The sequence below is a fragment of the Zootoca vivipara genome, chromosome 4 (genome assembly GCF_963506605.1).
Source record: "Zootoca vivipara chromosome 4, rZooViv1.1, whole genome shotgun sequence".
NCBI classification, from domain to species: domain Eukaryota; kingdom Metazoa; phylum Chordata; class Lepidosauria; order Squamata; family Lacertidae; genus Zootoca; species Zootoca vivipara.
In genome coordinates, this window is record NC_083279.1 from 45,466,163 (window position 1) to 45,480,944 (window position 14,782).

Sequence of the window (14,782 nt, forward strand, 5' to 3'; positions counted from 1 at the left end):
CTCAAGCTCTAACGCTCTGTTGAGTGCACTGAAGTACTGTGGATTCGACAGCAGTGGGTGGGTGGGAGGGTTTTTGCTCTCATGTTCTTATTGGGCGCATGGCCTTGCCACTCAGAATGTGGTTACGCCTTCTTCCCTATGAGCCTCGCCCTCCCCCTTTCTGAGCGGTCGGAGACCTTGTCAATTAGAGTTGGAGGCGGGACATAGTCGGGTTGCGAGACCGGCTGGTTCAGACTTCCTCTTCTGCTTTTCCCTGGAACGCGGCGGAGAGCGCAGCAGTGATGGGGGTCCCGTTGGCTCTTTGGCTGGTGTCAGCCCTTGTGGCAGGTGAGGCTCTGGGCGGCTCTGCATGGGGGGGGGGCTGGGGCTGGGGGGGGAGAGAAAGAGGGCCTCCGGGGCGGTCTCTGAAGGATGGTCTCTGCGACAGAGATTAGGGCACCTGCGTGTTGGGGGTCGTCGTGGCAGGATAGACTCCCTATCAGAGGAGGTGGGGCGTGTTCGTGGAACTGTAGTGGCCGTGGGTTTTTACTATACAGTATTATAATTATTATCATGAAACGCTTATAAAATGCTCGACATTTCCTGCTGTAGTCCTGTTAAAGATAGAGACAGTCCCTGCTCACTGGCTCACAATCTCGTAGACATTGTACAAAAGATGGAGGTGGGAAATGAGGAGGAAAGAGGAAAGCAAGCCTTTTTTGGAGCAGGATCCTTACTGGCTAGTGGGAGGCCCACCAGGCCTCTCTTTATTTTTTTATTCATTACATTTGTATCCCACCATTCCTCCACCATTTTTTATTGATTACTTTGTATCCCACCATTCCTCCAAGCAGCTCAAGGTGGTGTGGATGATTTCCCTCCCCGCACTTTTGTCCTCAGAACAACCCTGTGAGGTAGTTTAGGCTGAGAGGCAATGATTGGCCCAAGGTCACCTAGTGAGCTTTCATGGCTGAATGGGGATTTGAACCCTGGCCTCCCAGGTCTAGCACTCTTAAAATTCAGAAGGGGTAATTTTATTATGGACCTTTGCTTTTTCATGTTTTGTGCCTATTACCTGTGCATTCAAAAATCTTACTCCCTATATAGCTTATCCAGTATACCAGACACTCCAAGTGTCCCTATTTTCCAGAAGCCATCCCAGTTTCTGATTCTTCATATATTTCCCCACTCAATTCCTCCACCCAGACTGGTAGTTTGTCTGCTGATTTTCATTTTTTAAATGCCCGGAGTTCATTATGCTCTGTATAAAAAAGGAAAGGGAGCAGAATGAAACCCTTGGCAGCTCCATTTATATGTAATAATAATAATAAATATTTTGTTTATACCCTGCTCATCTGGCTGGGTTGCCCCAGCCACTCTGAGCTGCTTCCAACATATATAAAAACATCAAACATTAATAGTAACAATCTGATCCAATATAAAAAGTTGCAGTAACTTTAAAATAGACAACTCATTTTAAACAAAGCAAGCAACATTCAACAATTCATCAGAGTCCAGTAAACACTGAAATTAACCATCAGCAAATAATAAACAGTTTACACTTATCAACCACACTAAAGAATTACCAATCTATAATCAATAAAAATAACAGCAAATCACAGTGCATAAAATACCACAAAACATCCCAAAACATGTACAGTAAAAGGATCAAATTGAGAAACACTCTCGTTGTTACTACAGTTAGTCTTTCTGCTTGTTTAATGTAGGGCGTTTTAGTCTGTGTATATTCAGAGGCATTTGTGCTGTTAGTTCTAGTCTTGGCTAGCTTGAGGAAGTCCCGTTTCTTGCCTAGTTCGAGACATGGCTGACATCTTGTGACCTGATACTCAATTGTTTGTCTTGTTGCGACAAGCCAAGGATCTTTGGTCAGTTTATTCCTGTACTTTCAGCATCAGCCTGGTTATTTCTTCCACAACTTCCAGCTGCTGTTGGTTTTGTTGGAATTCAGCATCACTTTAGACTAGCCGCCTTGTCTGGGGAAGGAATGTCAAGATGAAAAGCACGTGAGGGAAGTCTTCCTACTCCTTGGTCAGCTGATAATGTGTTGCTAGCCAGTAGCTGCTTTAAGTACTTGCTGCTTGAACTAAAATTGATTCTAATGATTGTAGTAGAAAGCAGGGCCATTTATCTGTTTCCTCCTAGTAAATAGCTTAGATGGTTTCTCTCAAGTTCATGGGCTGGAAAATCTGAATTAATGATTTTCCATTGACTATTCGGGCGTAATTATCTTGTAATGCGAGGTGCTGATATGAGTGTACTGTAGCAAGTCCATGTTTCTGGATTCTGCCCATATAAGATTTTGGCAAAGTATTAAGAGCCATCCAAAATGTTGACACTTGTTGTCATAAGTAAATATCCTGGGCTGCAGTCCTAAGTCCCCACCCCACACTGGGGCTTTACAGAGCAGTGGGGCTACAGCTGCATTCACAGGCCTGTCATGCACAGCAGCCAGGGCAGAAGGTAGGGGACAAGCAGACTACTATGCCATTTTGGAGGTGGCACAGCCATCAGGCCTGGATTGGGCCCAGTGCTGTCGCGTAATGGCAATGGGTCCAGCTTTGGCTCCAAGGAATTGATGGGAGCCAAGTTCAACATCTGAAGGACCGCAGGTTCCCTATCCCTGGGCTACCACCTTCTCCTATCCTCAATCCTCCTTCACAAAAAAATCAAATTGAGCAAAACCTTACATATAGGGTTGAATGTAATGCTTTAAAGCAGAGGTTTTCAGCCTTTTTGAGTCCACAGTTTCCATGGCTGACTGCATTCTTTCTGTGGCACCACTGTGGGGCTTAGGAACCCACTTATGTCACCCCTTGCCTGCAGAGCTGGCAGCCTCTCACCCTTTTTCAAACACTCCCTTGTGGAGTGTTCCCTTAGCCTCCTCTCCTCTCCCCTCTCATTGGAAGTCCTCTGGGCAGTCGCATCTGCTGCCCCTGGTCTCTGAGCTGCCCCAACCCCCACTCCAAAGAGAGGTATCTCCTCACACTGCCCCACAGGGGCCTGGGAAGCACCCCCTGGCTAGCCCAAGAGGCACAATTTGCTTGGGGAGCTTGTAGCCAGGGCTGCTGCAACAAACAGCTGTGCAAGCCTTTGGGAGGCAGAGGCGCAAGAGGTTATCCGAGGAAGGGAGGGGAAGGAAAGTGAGATAGAGGCCAGTGTTGCCTACGGCACCCCTGACTATCATTCAAGGCAACCCAGGGTGCCACAGCACACTGGTTAAAAACCACTGCTTTAAAGGAACAACTCACAAAATTTATGCTAATTAGCTTCATTTATTTGGAATATATATATATATAGGAGTATAACTATTGCACATACATGGCAAAGTGATAATGTGTGTCTAAATGTCTGAAAACTCCAGGATTTATATCCCCCCATTCTTGACAGGCCATGGCTGAAATGAAATAGTTGCAGCTCTCAAATGTGTAGGTTCTAATTTTCACTGTAAATCAACTGTTGTCTGTGTTAATCCTGTGTGCTAGATTGAACAAGGGAGTTAAAAGTACAGTGTTACCTTCTTCTTAAATAAAAGTGCTTGTAATGATTTTCAAGTTAAAGAACATGAGCATTGTTAGAAACTAAGATATGAAAGCTAGGAGCTAAATGACACCTTAAACCTATGTTATGGGCACAACAACGGAATGTCTAGGCCCATAATGAAAATACTGTATTTCTGAATCTCACAAGTTCCCTGCGAATGATTATATTTTCTCCGATTTATACATGGCAGGATTTTTTTTAAAAAAACCCAGGTATTGAACTCCTCTTTTGCCCTATATTTAAATGACCTGATAGGAAGATAATATTTACAGATACAGTGCTGTTGTTGGAAGCTAGTGTTGTAAAATGACACATGTTTACTGTCAATACCTCCTGTATTTTTGCTAAAAGTTGAATGTGGTTTAGACCTACCTCCAAGGTTAATGTGGTCAGAACAAAGGAAGAAAAATATTGTAGCTGAAGCGTTATACCTATTGGAGGCTTTTGTGTGGTATAAGTTTTTCTGCTTCCTTTTCTGGAACCTCATTCTGCCTCTGGAACACGTAGGAGTAGGATAAGCAACTGTAAGCTTTCAGCCAAATCTTGGCTTCTGAGAAGTGCAACTTAACCCTGTAGTTGGCTAACATGGAGGCTAACACAATGCAGACAATCATAGAAAGCTGCCTTATACTTGGTCCGTCCAGCCCAGTATTGTCTACCCCGGGTGGCAGAAGCACTCTGGATCTTTCACAGACCCAGTACCTGAGATCACTTTCACTGGAGATGCCAGGCAGGAGATTGGACAAGAAAACATCTGCATTCAAAGATGAGCTCTACCATTGAGCTTTCCACCCTCTCCTACAGTGGCATTTGCAGCAATAGATTGTAAGGATTGAGCTGCTAACCCATTACGCCCTCATTTCTCAGGGTAACTCTCCAGAAAAGGAAACAGCAGAGTAGGGATGTAGACTATGGCATTAGAGATCCTATGATGGAAAGTGGGGCAGCATTTCCTTTGACTCAACCCCCCTATGTGTGTATCAGTTGCACTCAGTGCATCAGGCAAGGCCTCTTTCCACCTGCCTTGCCTCGCCCCCTTCGGCCCTGGGACTCCTCATAAGGAAGCTGTGCCTGGAGGAAGAACTGTGGGGGGAGAGACTCCATCAGGCAAGGCCTCTTTCCACCTGCCTTGCCCCATCCCCTCCAGCCCTGGGACTCCTCATAAGGAAGCTGTGCCTGGAGGAAGAACTGTGGGGGGAGAGACTCCATCAGGCAAGGCCTCTTTCCACCTGCCTTGCCTCGCCCCCTCTGGCCCTAGGACTCCTCATAAGGAAGCTGTGCCTGGAGGAAGAACTGTGAGGGGGAGACTCCATCAGGCAAGGCCTCTTTCCACCTGCCTTGCCTCACCCTCCAGTCTATATTTTTCAATTTGTGTGGTATTGTTTTATGCATTGTGGCTTGCTGTTGTTTTATTGATTATTGTTTTGAAATTATTTATTGTAAATGTTAAGAGTGGGTTTCTGTTTAATTTTCATATGCTGATATTATTCTTACTATTGTAATGATTGCTGAACGTTACATTATTTGATTGCTTATTTTAAAGCTATGTTTTATTATCATATTTTTGTATTGCATTAGATTGTTATAAGGTTGTTTTGTATTTCATTAGATTCTGTTTCTTCAGCTTGTAAACCGCTTTGAGTATTGTATGATAGAAAGGCGGTATACAAATTAAGAGTGATGATGATGATGATACAAAGGCTTCCCTGCAGCCCCTATGCTGGGTACCACATATAGGTATATCCTTATTCCTTACCTTTGTAAAAAGCATTCCCTGTGCAATATAAAATAAGCACAGCTGGGCAAGGACATGGGCTGGCATATTTTCCCTGTGAGTGTTCTTTCCATTTGCAAACAGTTTTATTTTACCTGGGGGAAGCATTCAACAGTAGTAGCTGACACCTGTAGTCTAAAGTGGTGTGGCCCATTCTACCGCCTCATTCTGCTTGTGTACTCAAAGGCTTTCCAAAAAAGCTGAGATGCTGTTTAAGGATGTTTATTTTTATCAGCCCTACCTTCCTTTTTCAGGTATTTCTGCCAGTGAGTTCAGTGTATTAAGATATCCTGAATCCATTGTTTTTCGTGAAGGAAGTTGGCCAATACCCGGCGAGCGAATTCCAGATGTGGCAGCGCTTTCCATGGGCTTCTCTATTGAGGAAGTATGCAACTCACTATGTCTCTGTTCAGCCACATTGTACATTGCTTTTGAAAATTGGTGAAATAGGCCTAGCCTGTGCAGTCCCTTCTGTTTCTCAGCACACTTTAGGAATCATGGGCAAGAGCATAATCTAGCTTTCTGTAGGCTTTGCTTTATATTGGTCGTATATAGCAAAACTAGGCAATGGTGGTTAGTTACCTATTATTTTAATAATACACATGTGGCTTTTCATATATAAATATCCCAAGTGGCATAAACCCTTCATGCCTTAGTGACTACCTCCTTCCCTACACCCCATATTGATTGGGAATAGCTTTTCATGTGACCCTAACTCAGTGTTTCTTGTTTTGTTGTTGCTGCTGATGTATTTTTAAAAAGCGAAAACATTCCTTTTAAAAAAATACTATTTGAATTATTACAGGATCTCTCTTGGCCAGGGCTAGCAGTTGGAGATCTCTTCCGGCGTCCTCGAGCTACAGTTCTAGTCACAGTGACAGGGATAGACAAACTAACATTGCCTAAAAACGGCATATCTTACCCAGTTGAGAATGTAAGTACTGTCATGTGTAGATTCAAATGCTTATTTTGGTAGGCCTAGAGACCTGGCTATTTTTGGAGGGGAGAGGGTCCTTGTTAGCAAACCCTGCTTTTCCAGTGTCTTGTTCTGTGTACATTTTCGCTGGGGTTAGTTACCCTTCTTGCAATTTTCCATATGCCACAGCCAGACATTGCTTACTAGTCCTTTCTGTATTGCCCTAGGCGGTTCCTTTTAGCTTGGATGGTGTTGCGAATGCAATTCACACCTTATTTTCTGAAGAAACCCCTGTCGTGGTACAGCTAGCTCCTAGCGAAGAGGTAAGTGCTTGTCTCTTTCTGAAAGCCCCTGAAATTAATTAATAACGCCCTACTCATGCTTCCAAGTATAACCTTATGTAAAAACTATTCATTTTGGGAAAACAGTTGTGTTCAAGAAACGTCCTTTTCTCAGGTGAATGTTGTTTTACTCTGGTCGTTCTTTCAGAGAGTGTACATGGTGGGAAAGGCCAACTCTGTATTTGAGGATCTTTCTGTCACGCTGCGGCAGCTTCGGAACAGATTGTTCCAGGAAAATTCCATCCTAGCTTCCCTTCCGCTCAACTCGCTGAGCAGAAACAATGAGGTAAGGCATGGCTAGACATTAGACACAACTTTTTTCCATTTTATATTATGCCACTCTTTCAAATTTAAGGAACACAGCCTGGTTTTGCATATGTTTCAGTGATTTGCTTAATACAACTTTAAGCACATATATGTACAGTCGTACCTTGGAAGTCGAACGGAATCCATTCCGGAAGTCCGTTCAACTTCCAAAACATTCGGAAACCAAAGCTCCTGCAGCCAATCTGAAGCTGTGCCGGACGTTTGGCTTCCGAAAATCATTCAAAAACTGGAATGCTTGTTCGGGAGTTGATTTCTCTGGGAACCAAAGCGTTTGAGATCCAAGGTACAACTGTACTCTGTCTAGCTGCATGGTGACCAATGGATAGCTAATTCCTCTGCTTACTCACTAATGCATAGGGATGTATCAAATTACATCCTTTCAGTGACAGAAGGCTCATTGATCCAGCAGAGGCTTCCAAGACAGAAGGTGGGTGAAGATGATCCCCTTCCCTTTCCATTGACATCCATCTGCATCTCCTCCCATAGTTCTGAAGGGCCCCCAACCCCTTTGGAGCAGATTTGGGGTGGGGTACAAGGTACTAATGCACAAGTCTGCAGTCCTGCCTGTGTGCTCCGCACTGATTTTTGAGCCTTGTCTGAGCATGGCTGAGGTTAATTTGTCACGCTTGTACATTTAGTGCCTAAAGAAATATAATAAATAGTAATGATCAGTAAGCAGAAATATGCAAGTGATCCTGACTTCTGCCATCCCTGCTAATAGTGTAACTTCTGAATTAGAACTCTTCAGCATAGATGCAACGTATTCAGATCCTGTTCAAAGAAATTTACGATTATTGTTTCCTTAGGTTGACCTGCTCTTCCTGTCAGAATTGCAAGTTTTGCATGATATCACAAGCTTGGTAAGCAACTAAACAAATACTTAATTCTGCCATGGGGTTGGCAGCTGTTGATCTGTTATCAGAAGATAGGCAATCTTCCGTTTTGCCCCAGCCACAATGGGAACTGCCACCCTATAACTTTTCCAGTCATGGACTTTTCAGCTGGCTGAGGAATTCTTAAACTGAGAAGAAATGTATGCAGTCACAGAGGAAGCAGTCCTTCCCAAAAAAGTAGCAGACTAGAAGAGAGATCCTGGTTAGGGTTCCTTGTCTGCAGGGATACACTATTGCCAGCACATAGTTCTGGTCCTTAAAAGATTGCACTAGCTGCCCATTTCCTACTGATAAAGTCCAAGGGTTCTTGTATTAACTTACAAGGCATATGACAACTTGGGGCCAGGGTACTTTCTGTCGTCGTCCCCCCACATTCACAGAGGTCTTTAGGACAGCCACTGTTGTTATTCCTCCCATGGTTTGACACAGGTCTTGCATCCACTCGGAGCAATGCATTAGTAATGCTGGGCCAATGCTGTGGAACTCCTTCCATAGCTGAGACAGGCCCCTTCCCTGTTCAACTGGGAAGGGTGTTGCCAGTGGCAGCACCCCTTGCCTTTAGTTGATGCAGGGGAGGAGCTATGAGCAACATCATGGGAAGAGTGTTTCTAGGACCAAATTGCAACTGTTAAGCTCCCTTGTTTTTTTTTGCTGCTGCCATGAGGTGTACTTTTGTTACTGTTATTAGTTATATTTCTAGTCCTGAAATGTTGTTTTCTGTATATTATATATGATATTGTGTTTTTTATTTTCTTATTATGAAATTGTTTTAGCACTGTTTGATTTTGAAATAAATTCCTGTTTTCTGTTGTATGCTGCTTTGAGCATCATTTATGTGTGTGCAAAAGCGACATGCCAATCAAATAATGCAGTGCCTCATAGAATCATAGAGTTGGAAGAGACCACAAGGGCCATCCAGTCCAACCCCCTGCCAAGCAGGAAACACCATGAAGATCTTTATATTTCAGCAGGCATTTTAAGCATGTTTTCTGTTTTTATGGTTAGCGTTAACTAACTTTATATGTATTGCTTCTTTTTAGCTTTATATTACATGCTTGGAAAGTATGGTATTAAGTGATATATAAATTGTGAAGATAAATAAAGTAGGGTGGCATAAACATGCAACCATTTAAAATGGAAGATACCCACTTTTCACTTTGGCATTCTTTTTTTATGTCCCTGCCCTCCACTTCTTCAAAAGCTTTCCAGGCACAAACATCTGGCCAAAGATCATTCACCAGATCTATATTCTCTAGAGCTCTCTGGGTTGGAAGAAATTGGCAAACGTTATGGGGAAGATTCACAACAATTCAAGGATGCCTCTCAGATTCTTGCAGACTCCTTACAAAAGGTAACATGAGCAGAGACCCTATTTTATATATTTAATGCCAAATATGCTAGCATAAGCCCAAGAAACACCTGCTTTTATCTGCAAACTAGCACAGTGCTTCTGCTTTGAATAAAATAAGGTGTAGATGCTTCTTACTATTCAGTGGCTATTAAAAGGGTACCCCTCCTGTCTCATGAGCTGTTTATCTAACTCTGATGGTGACTTCTGTCTTAAAACATGTTTCCAGTTTGCAGATGAGATGTACAACCTCTATGGTGGGAATGCAGTGGTTGAGGTAGTGACCGTGAAGACATTTGACACGCCTTTTGTGAGGAAGTCACGATCCATTCTGCAGGCTCCACAGGTTGTACAAACACTTATTACTAAGAATGCAATAGCTCAATCCTGAATAGTTTCTTGGGAATCTCATAAATTTCACTGGCGCTCCTAAGCTAATCACTTAGAATGCAGCCTATCAGTTATAAGCTGCCTGTACTATGCCTTGTTCTCTGTTATCTCGACTCTACAGTACATAATTCTAAGAACAAAACTGTAGTCATTTTAAAGACATTTGAGAATGTCTCGGCCTTAAGCTAATATAAAGAATGAGCAACTTGCCCAAGAGACTACCGTATCACTTTTATAACATAATGCTGCACAACTGCGGACATGGTAGGTTTTATACTATTGTAAATGGACATGACTTGCTTGCTTTTCTGAAGTGGCCTTCAGAATGCAAAAAACATGAGCCGGCTGTCTACATTTTCAATCCGTTACCTCCGAGGATGTGGACAGGCTGCTTGGACGAGTGAAACTGACCACCTGTCTCCTTGATCCTTCCCCATCCTGGCCAATAAAAGCGAGCTGGGAAGGGCTGGGCGATGGGCTCTGCGGGGTGGCGAAAGCTTCTCCCTGTGAGGGAGCCTTCCCAGACCCGCTGAAAGAGGTGGTTATTAAACTGCTTCTTAAAAAAAACAAACATATTTAGACCCAGCCAATATGGCCAACTATCGTCCAGTCTCAAATTTACCATTCTTGGGCAAGGTGATTGAGTGGGTGGTTGCTGAACAACTCTGAGCACGCCTAGAGGATGCGGACCATTTGGATCCCTTCCAATCGGGATTCAGGCCTCACCATGGGACTGGAACTGCCTTGGTCATGCTGGTCAATTATCTCTGGCGAGCTAGGGACTAAGGTGAGAGCTGTTTCCTGGTCCTGCTGGATCTCTCAGCGGCCTTTGGCACCATTGACCATAACATCCTTCTGGACCGTCTAGAGGGGCTGGGAGCTGGGGGCAATGTTATACAGTGGTTCCGCTCCTTTCTCCAAGGCCGTGTCCAGAAAGTGACGTTGGGGGATGAGTGTTCAGACCCCTGGGCACTCGTGGGGTGCCTCAGGGTTCCGTTCTCTCCCCCATGCTTTTTTAATATCTATATGAACCCGCTGGGAGAGATCATCAGGGGGCTTGGGCTAGGTGTTCATCAGTATGGAGATGACACCCAGCTCTACCTCTCTTTTAAATCAGAACCAGTGAAGGCAGTGAAGGTCCTGTATGAGTGCCTCTGACGCAGTTGGAGGATGGATGGCAGCTAACGGATTGAGGTTGAATCCTGACAAGACAGAAGTACTGTTTTGGGGGGACAGGGGGCAGGTGTGTGTTGGGGACTCCCTGGTCCTGAATGGGGTAACTGTGCCCCTGAAGGACCAGGTGTGCAGCCTGGGAGTCATTTTGGACTCACAGCTGTCCATGGAGGTGCAGGTTAATTCTGTGTTCAGGGTGGCTGTCTACCAGCTCCATCTGGTATGCAGGCTGAGACCCTACCTCCCCGCAGACTGTCTCGCCAGAGTGGTGCATGCTCTGGTTATCTCCCGCTTGGATTACTGCAATGCGCTCTACGTGGGGCTACCTTTGAAGGTGACCCAGAAACTGCAATTAATCTAGAATGCGGCAGCTAGACTGGTGACTGGGAGTGGCCACCAGGACCACATAACACCGGTCCTAAGAGACCTACATTGGCTCCCAGTATGCTTCCGAGCACAATTCAAAGTGTTGGTGTTGACCTTTAAAGCCCTAAACGGCCTCGCTCCTGTATACCTGAAGGAGCGTCTCCACCCCCACCATTCAGCCCGGACACTGAGATCCAGCGCCGAGGGCCTTCTGGCAGTTCCCTCATTGCGAGAAGTGAGGTTACGGGGAACTAGACAGAGGGCCTTCTCGGTAGTGGCACCCACCCTGTGGAATGCCCTTCCACCAGATGTAAAGGAAATAAGCAGCTATCCTAATTTTAAAAGACATCTGAAGGCAGCCCTGTTTAGGGAAGTTTTTAATGTTTGATGCTGTATTGTTTTAATACTCGATTGGGAGCCACCCAGAGTGGCTGGGGAGGCTCAGCCAGATGGGTGGGATACAAATAAAATTATTATTATTATTATTATTATTATTATTATTATTATTATTATTATTATTACATCTATACCTGTTACATTACATCTATATTCCTATCATCCCTAGCTAGCAGAACCAGTACTCAGGGATGATGGGAGTTGCTGTTCAACAACAGCTGGAGACCCAAGTTTGACAAACAGTGATCTAAACTTTGAGATAAAAAAATTAGGAGAAATAATTTGGGGCCAGTTTTGACTCTGAAATGTTGCCATTGTATTTCCAAATTAAGTGGAAGAGGCTTTTTGGTTGGGATTTTACACTAGGCAAGTGTCCCTGGCCCGCTGGCAAGGACTCTCAGAAGCCTCCTACAGACTTCTTCAAACTGCAGTTAAAAAGCAGAAGTTCATCTGGCTTGTTTCTTCCTTTCATGATACCTCAGTACAAATGTGAAGTCCCTGTCTCTCCTAGTAGTGAGAAAAAATGGAAGCTGGTAATATTTATGGGCAGCTGGTGGTGAAAACACAGGTGCTCGATTGGTTATTTGCAAGTGACTCCATGCAATAGAAACTGCTTTGTCTTTCAACGATTTATCCAAATTACTCCCCATATTTCTTTCAGGCAGGTGTAATCAGTATGGTGTTGGCTTACCACTCCTCTCTCATTTTTTAATACTACTTTTTTTTCCTCTTTTCATAGCCCAAAGATGAAAATCCATATAATTTAGGATATGAATACAACTTTAACTATGCTGTGATCTTCAACATAGTCTTCTGGATGATGATAGTCCTTGCCATAGCTGTGATAGTCATCTCCTACAACCTCTGGAATATGGATCCAGGCTACGACAGCATCATTTATAGGATGACCAACCAGAAGATTAGGATGGATTAAGGTTTAGAGTCAGGCATTAAAGGAGTAATGTTTTTCCAGGGCTTTGGCCTGGTTCAGTATGGACTCTCTTGGTTTTCTTCAACAGTGCAACTATTTCTGTGGAGTATCCCCTTCTGTTTTCCTTTAGGATATATTTAAAAGGTTAGCAGTGGGCATAGTCGGCTTGCAGAGCTGAAGCTGCACACTGCTGTTAAATCATGAGCAATTGCCTATTGACACTATGTGAAAACAATTCTATTTTGTGGCTGTGCAATATGCATTGAGTTCTAAATATGCTCCTCTGTACTGTTGTGACTAAATGTGTGAAATGACTGCACTGAACGTATGCTAGTAAGTTGCTTTGTTTAAATTCTTTGCACTGGTGATTTAGGATGTTACCTTGAGACTCTGTTGTAGATTATGAATTAAATATGTTGTGGATGTAAATACTTTAAATTGCTGTCTTTAGAGATCTAGTCCTGTTTACAGTGGAACTTCTATACTGCAGCTCCTGCTTTGTGTGTACACACTTGTAAGCCACCCTACGAATTTTGTTCAGATTGAACATTTGTTTAAAAATGTACAGGAAGAAATGAACAAGGAAGAAAATACATGTGACTATAGCATAAAACATTAGAATTTGCAGGATCTTGTCATTAAATGTCATGGATTGTGTCAGAGGTTGAAAACAAGGGTTGGTATAGTGCAACTGCAATGAATGCAAATATGTAAATACAGCCTGTTCATATTCATATTGGGAACAAAAACAATACAGCAGCTCAACACATGACAGTAGAAATGTAAGCAGTATGCAAACAATCAAGCAATGCTGCCATTCACTAACTACTAGATGAATACTGTATAAAAACTCCACACTGCCCACCCTTCTTCATACCCCCCCCAAAAAAGCATTCACATTGGCCTGGTGCTTTTATCCCTCTTAACCTCCTGAGTTAACCACCAGAGCAAGACAGAGTGGAAAGGTGTGATTTTTGTGGCCACCCTTGGTGGGGGCCAACCTACTGGCTGTAAATGAGTGGGGAGGGGGTCCAGGATCTTCTGGGTTGGTCCTCCTTTCAAGGAGAGCAACTTTAAATTGATTTATTACAGTCACAGACCAGAAATGCAGACATATACAGTAATAGAGAACATGTAAATATAAATAAATTTAAACACTATAAGCTAGAACACGATAAATACAGATATAAAACAATTGAAATATTTAGGTTAAAACCTTAACCGCCAATTTAAATTACGTTTTTAATTCATTAAGAGCTTGTCTCCTTAATTTTATAGCAGCAGCACAGAATTTAGCCACTTTCCTCTATTAGATATTTGAAGTAGTGGTCATCAGATCTGCTTGGGATTCGCTGCATGATTGGAGTGATATAGAACATATGTCCCTATATTAATGACAGTATTGTAGGACATGAGTAACAGCTTCAACTTCCTTCAAACCACATGGGCATATTCTCTCTGAATATGGTTTACCTTCAAATCAGCCTGCAGTAATGCAGATGGTACGACATTGAGCCTGGCAAGGGTAAACGATCATCTAAATCCAAGCAAGTTTTTCTAGCTTGGATAAATACTTCACTGGAGTAAACCCCCTCCCATTACCTTTAATGGTCATTTCATGCACATGGCATTGCAACTCAACATCCAAGATTCGTTGCTTAATTGTGGATTTGGTTTTCCCATATCCACAGGTTATCAGAGCTTGAGGTGTGAACCCTTGGCTTCTCAGTTTCTCTTGCAATGAGGATTTCCATTTTGTTTGGCATGTAACTATTAAAGTTAAGAGTGTCAGACCTACCAGGAAGAAAATCAGTTTTAACCAAGAATGGATCTTCAAAATTAATATCTGGGACCTAACCGGAATCTGTCCGACTTCCAGGTGAACTGCTACATTGGGCACACAGGATGAAATCCCCAACAAAGAGCAATAAAATTTAGTTGTAAAATTTCAAAAGGAGCAGTGTTTTTATAACTGCACACCTGGGAGCCATATATCAATTGTGAAACAAATACCTGGGTGGCAGCAGGAAGGGGAGAGCAAAGCAAAAGCCGAGCAGAAAGGTGGTCAAAAATTGTCCTGGCTGCTGCTGCTGCTGGCAGTGCTTATTATTATTTTTTGGAGTGCCAACAGAGTACACCATTCATTATCACAAATAAGAAAAACATAATTAATATAAGAAGAATGTAACATATTTTTGAAAGCGACAAAAATTGCCATGCACAAAAACACCAGATACACAAGATCTAGGTCAGGCATCCCCAAACTTCGTCCCTCCAGATGTTTTGGACTACAATTCCCATCTTCCCCGACCACTGGTCCTGTTAGCTAAGGATCAAGGGAGTTGTAGGCCAAAACATCTGGAGGGCCGCAGTTTGGGGATGTCTGA

General features: G+C 43.3%; 1 protein-coding gene across 1 annotated transcript; it reads left to right on the top strand.

The window, feature by feature from the left end:
* Nucleotides 1–209: 209 nt before the first annotated feature.
* ATP6AP2 (ATPase H+ transporting accessory protein 2) lies at nucleotides 210–13,022 on the top strand. Its single transcript, XM_035114411.2, has 9 exons — nucleotides 210–327; nucleotides 5,569–5,699; nucleotides 6,120–6,248; nucleotides 6,458–6,553; nucleotides 6,720–6,857; nucleotides 7,705–7,758; nucleotides 8,993–9,142; nucleotides 9,369–9,485; nucleotides 12,204–13,022. The coding sequence occupies exons 1-9, from the start codon at nucleotides 282–284 to the stop codon at nucleotides 12,396–12,398; spliced, it is 1,056 nt and encodes a 351-aa protein (XP_034970302.1). The 5' UTR covers nucleotides 210–281; the 3' UTR covers nucleotides 12,399–13,022.
* Nucleotides 13,023–14,782: the final 1,760 nt, after the last annotated feature.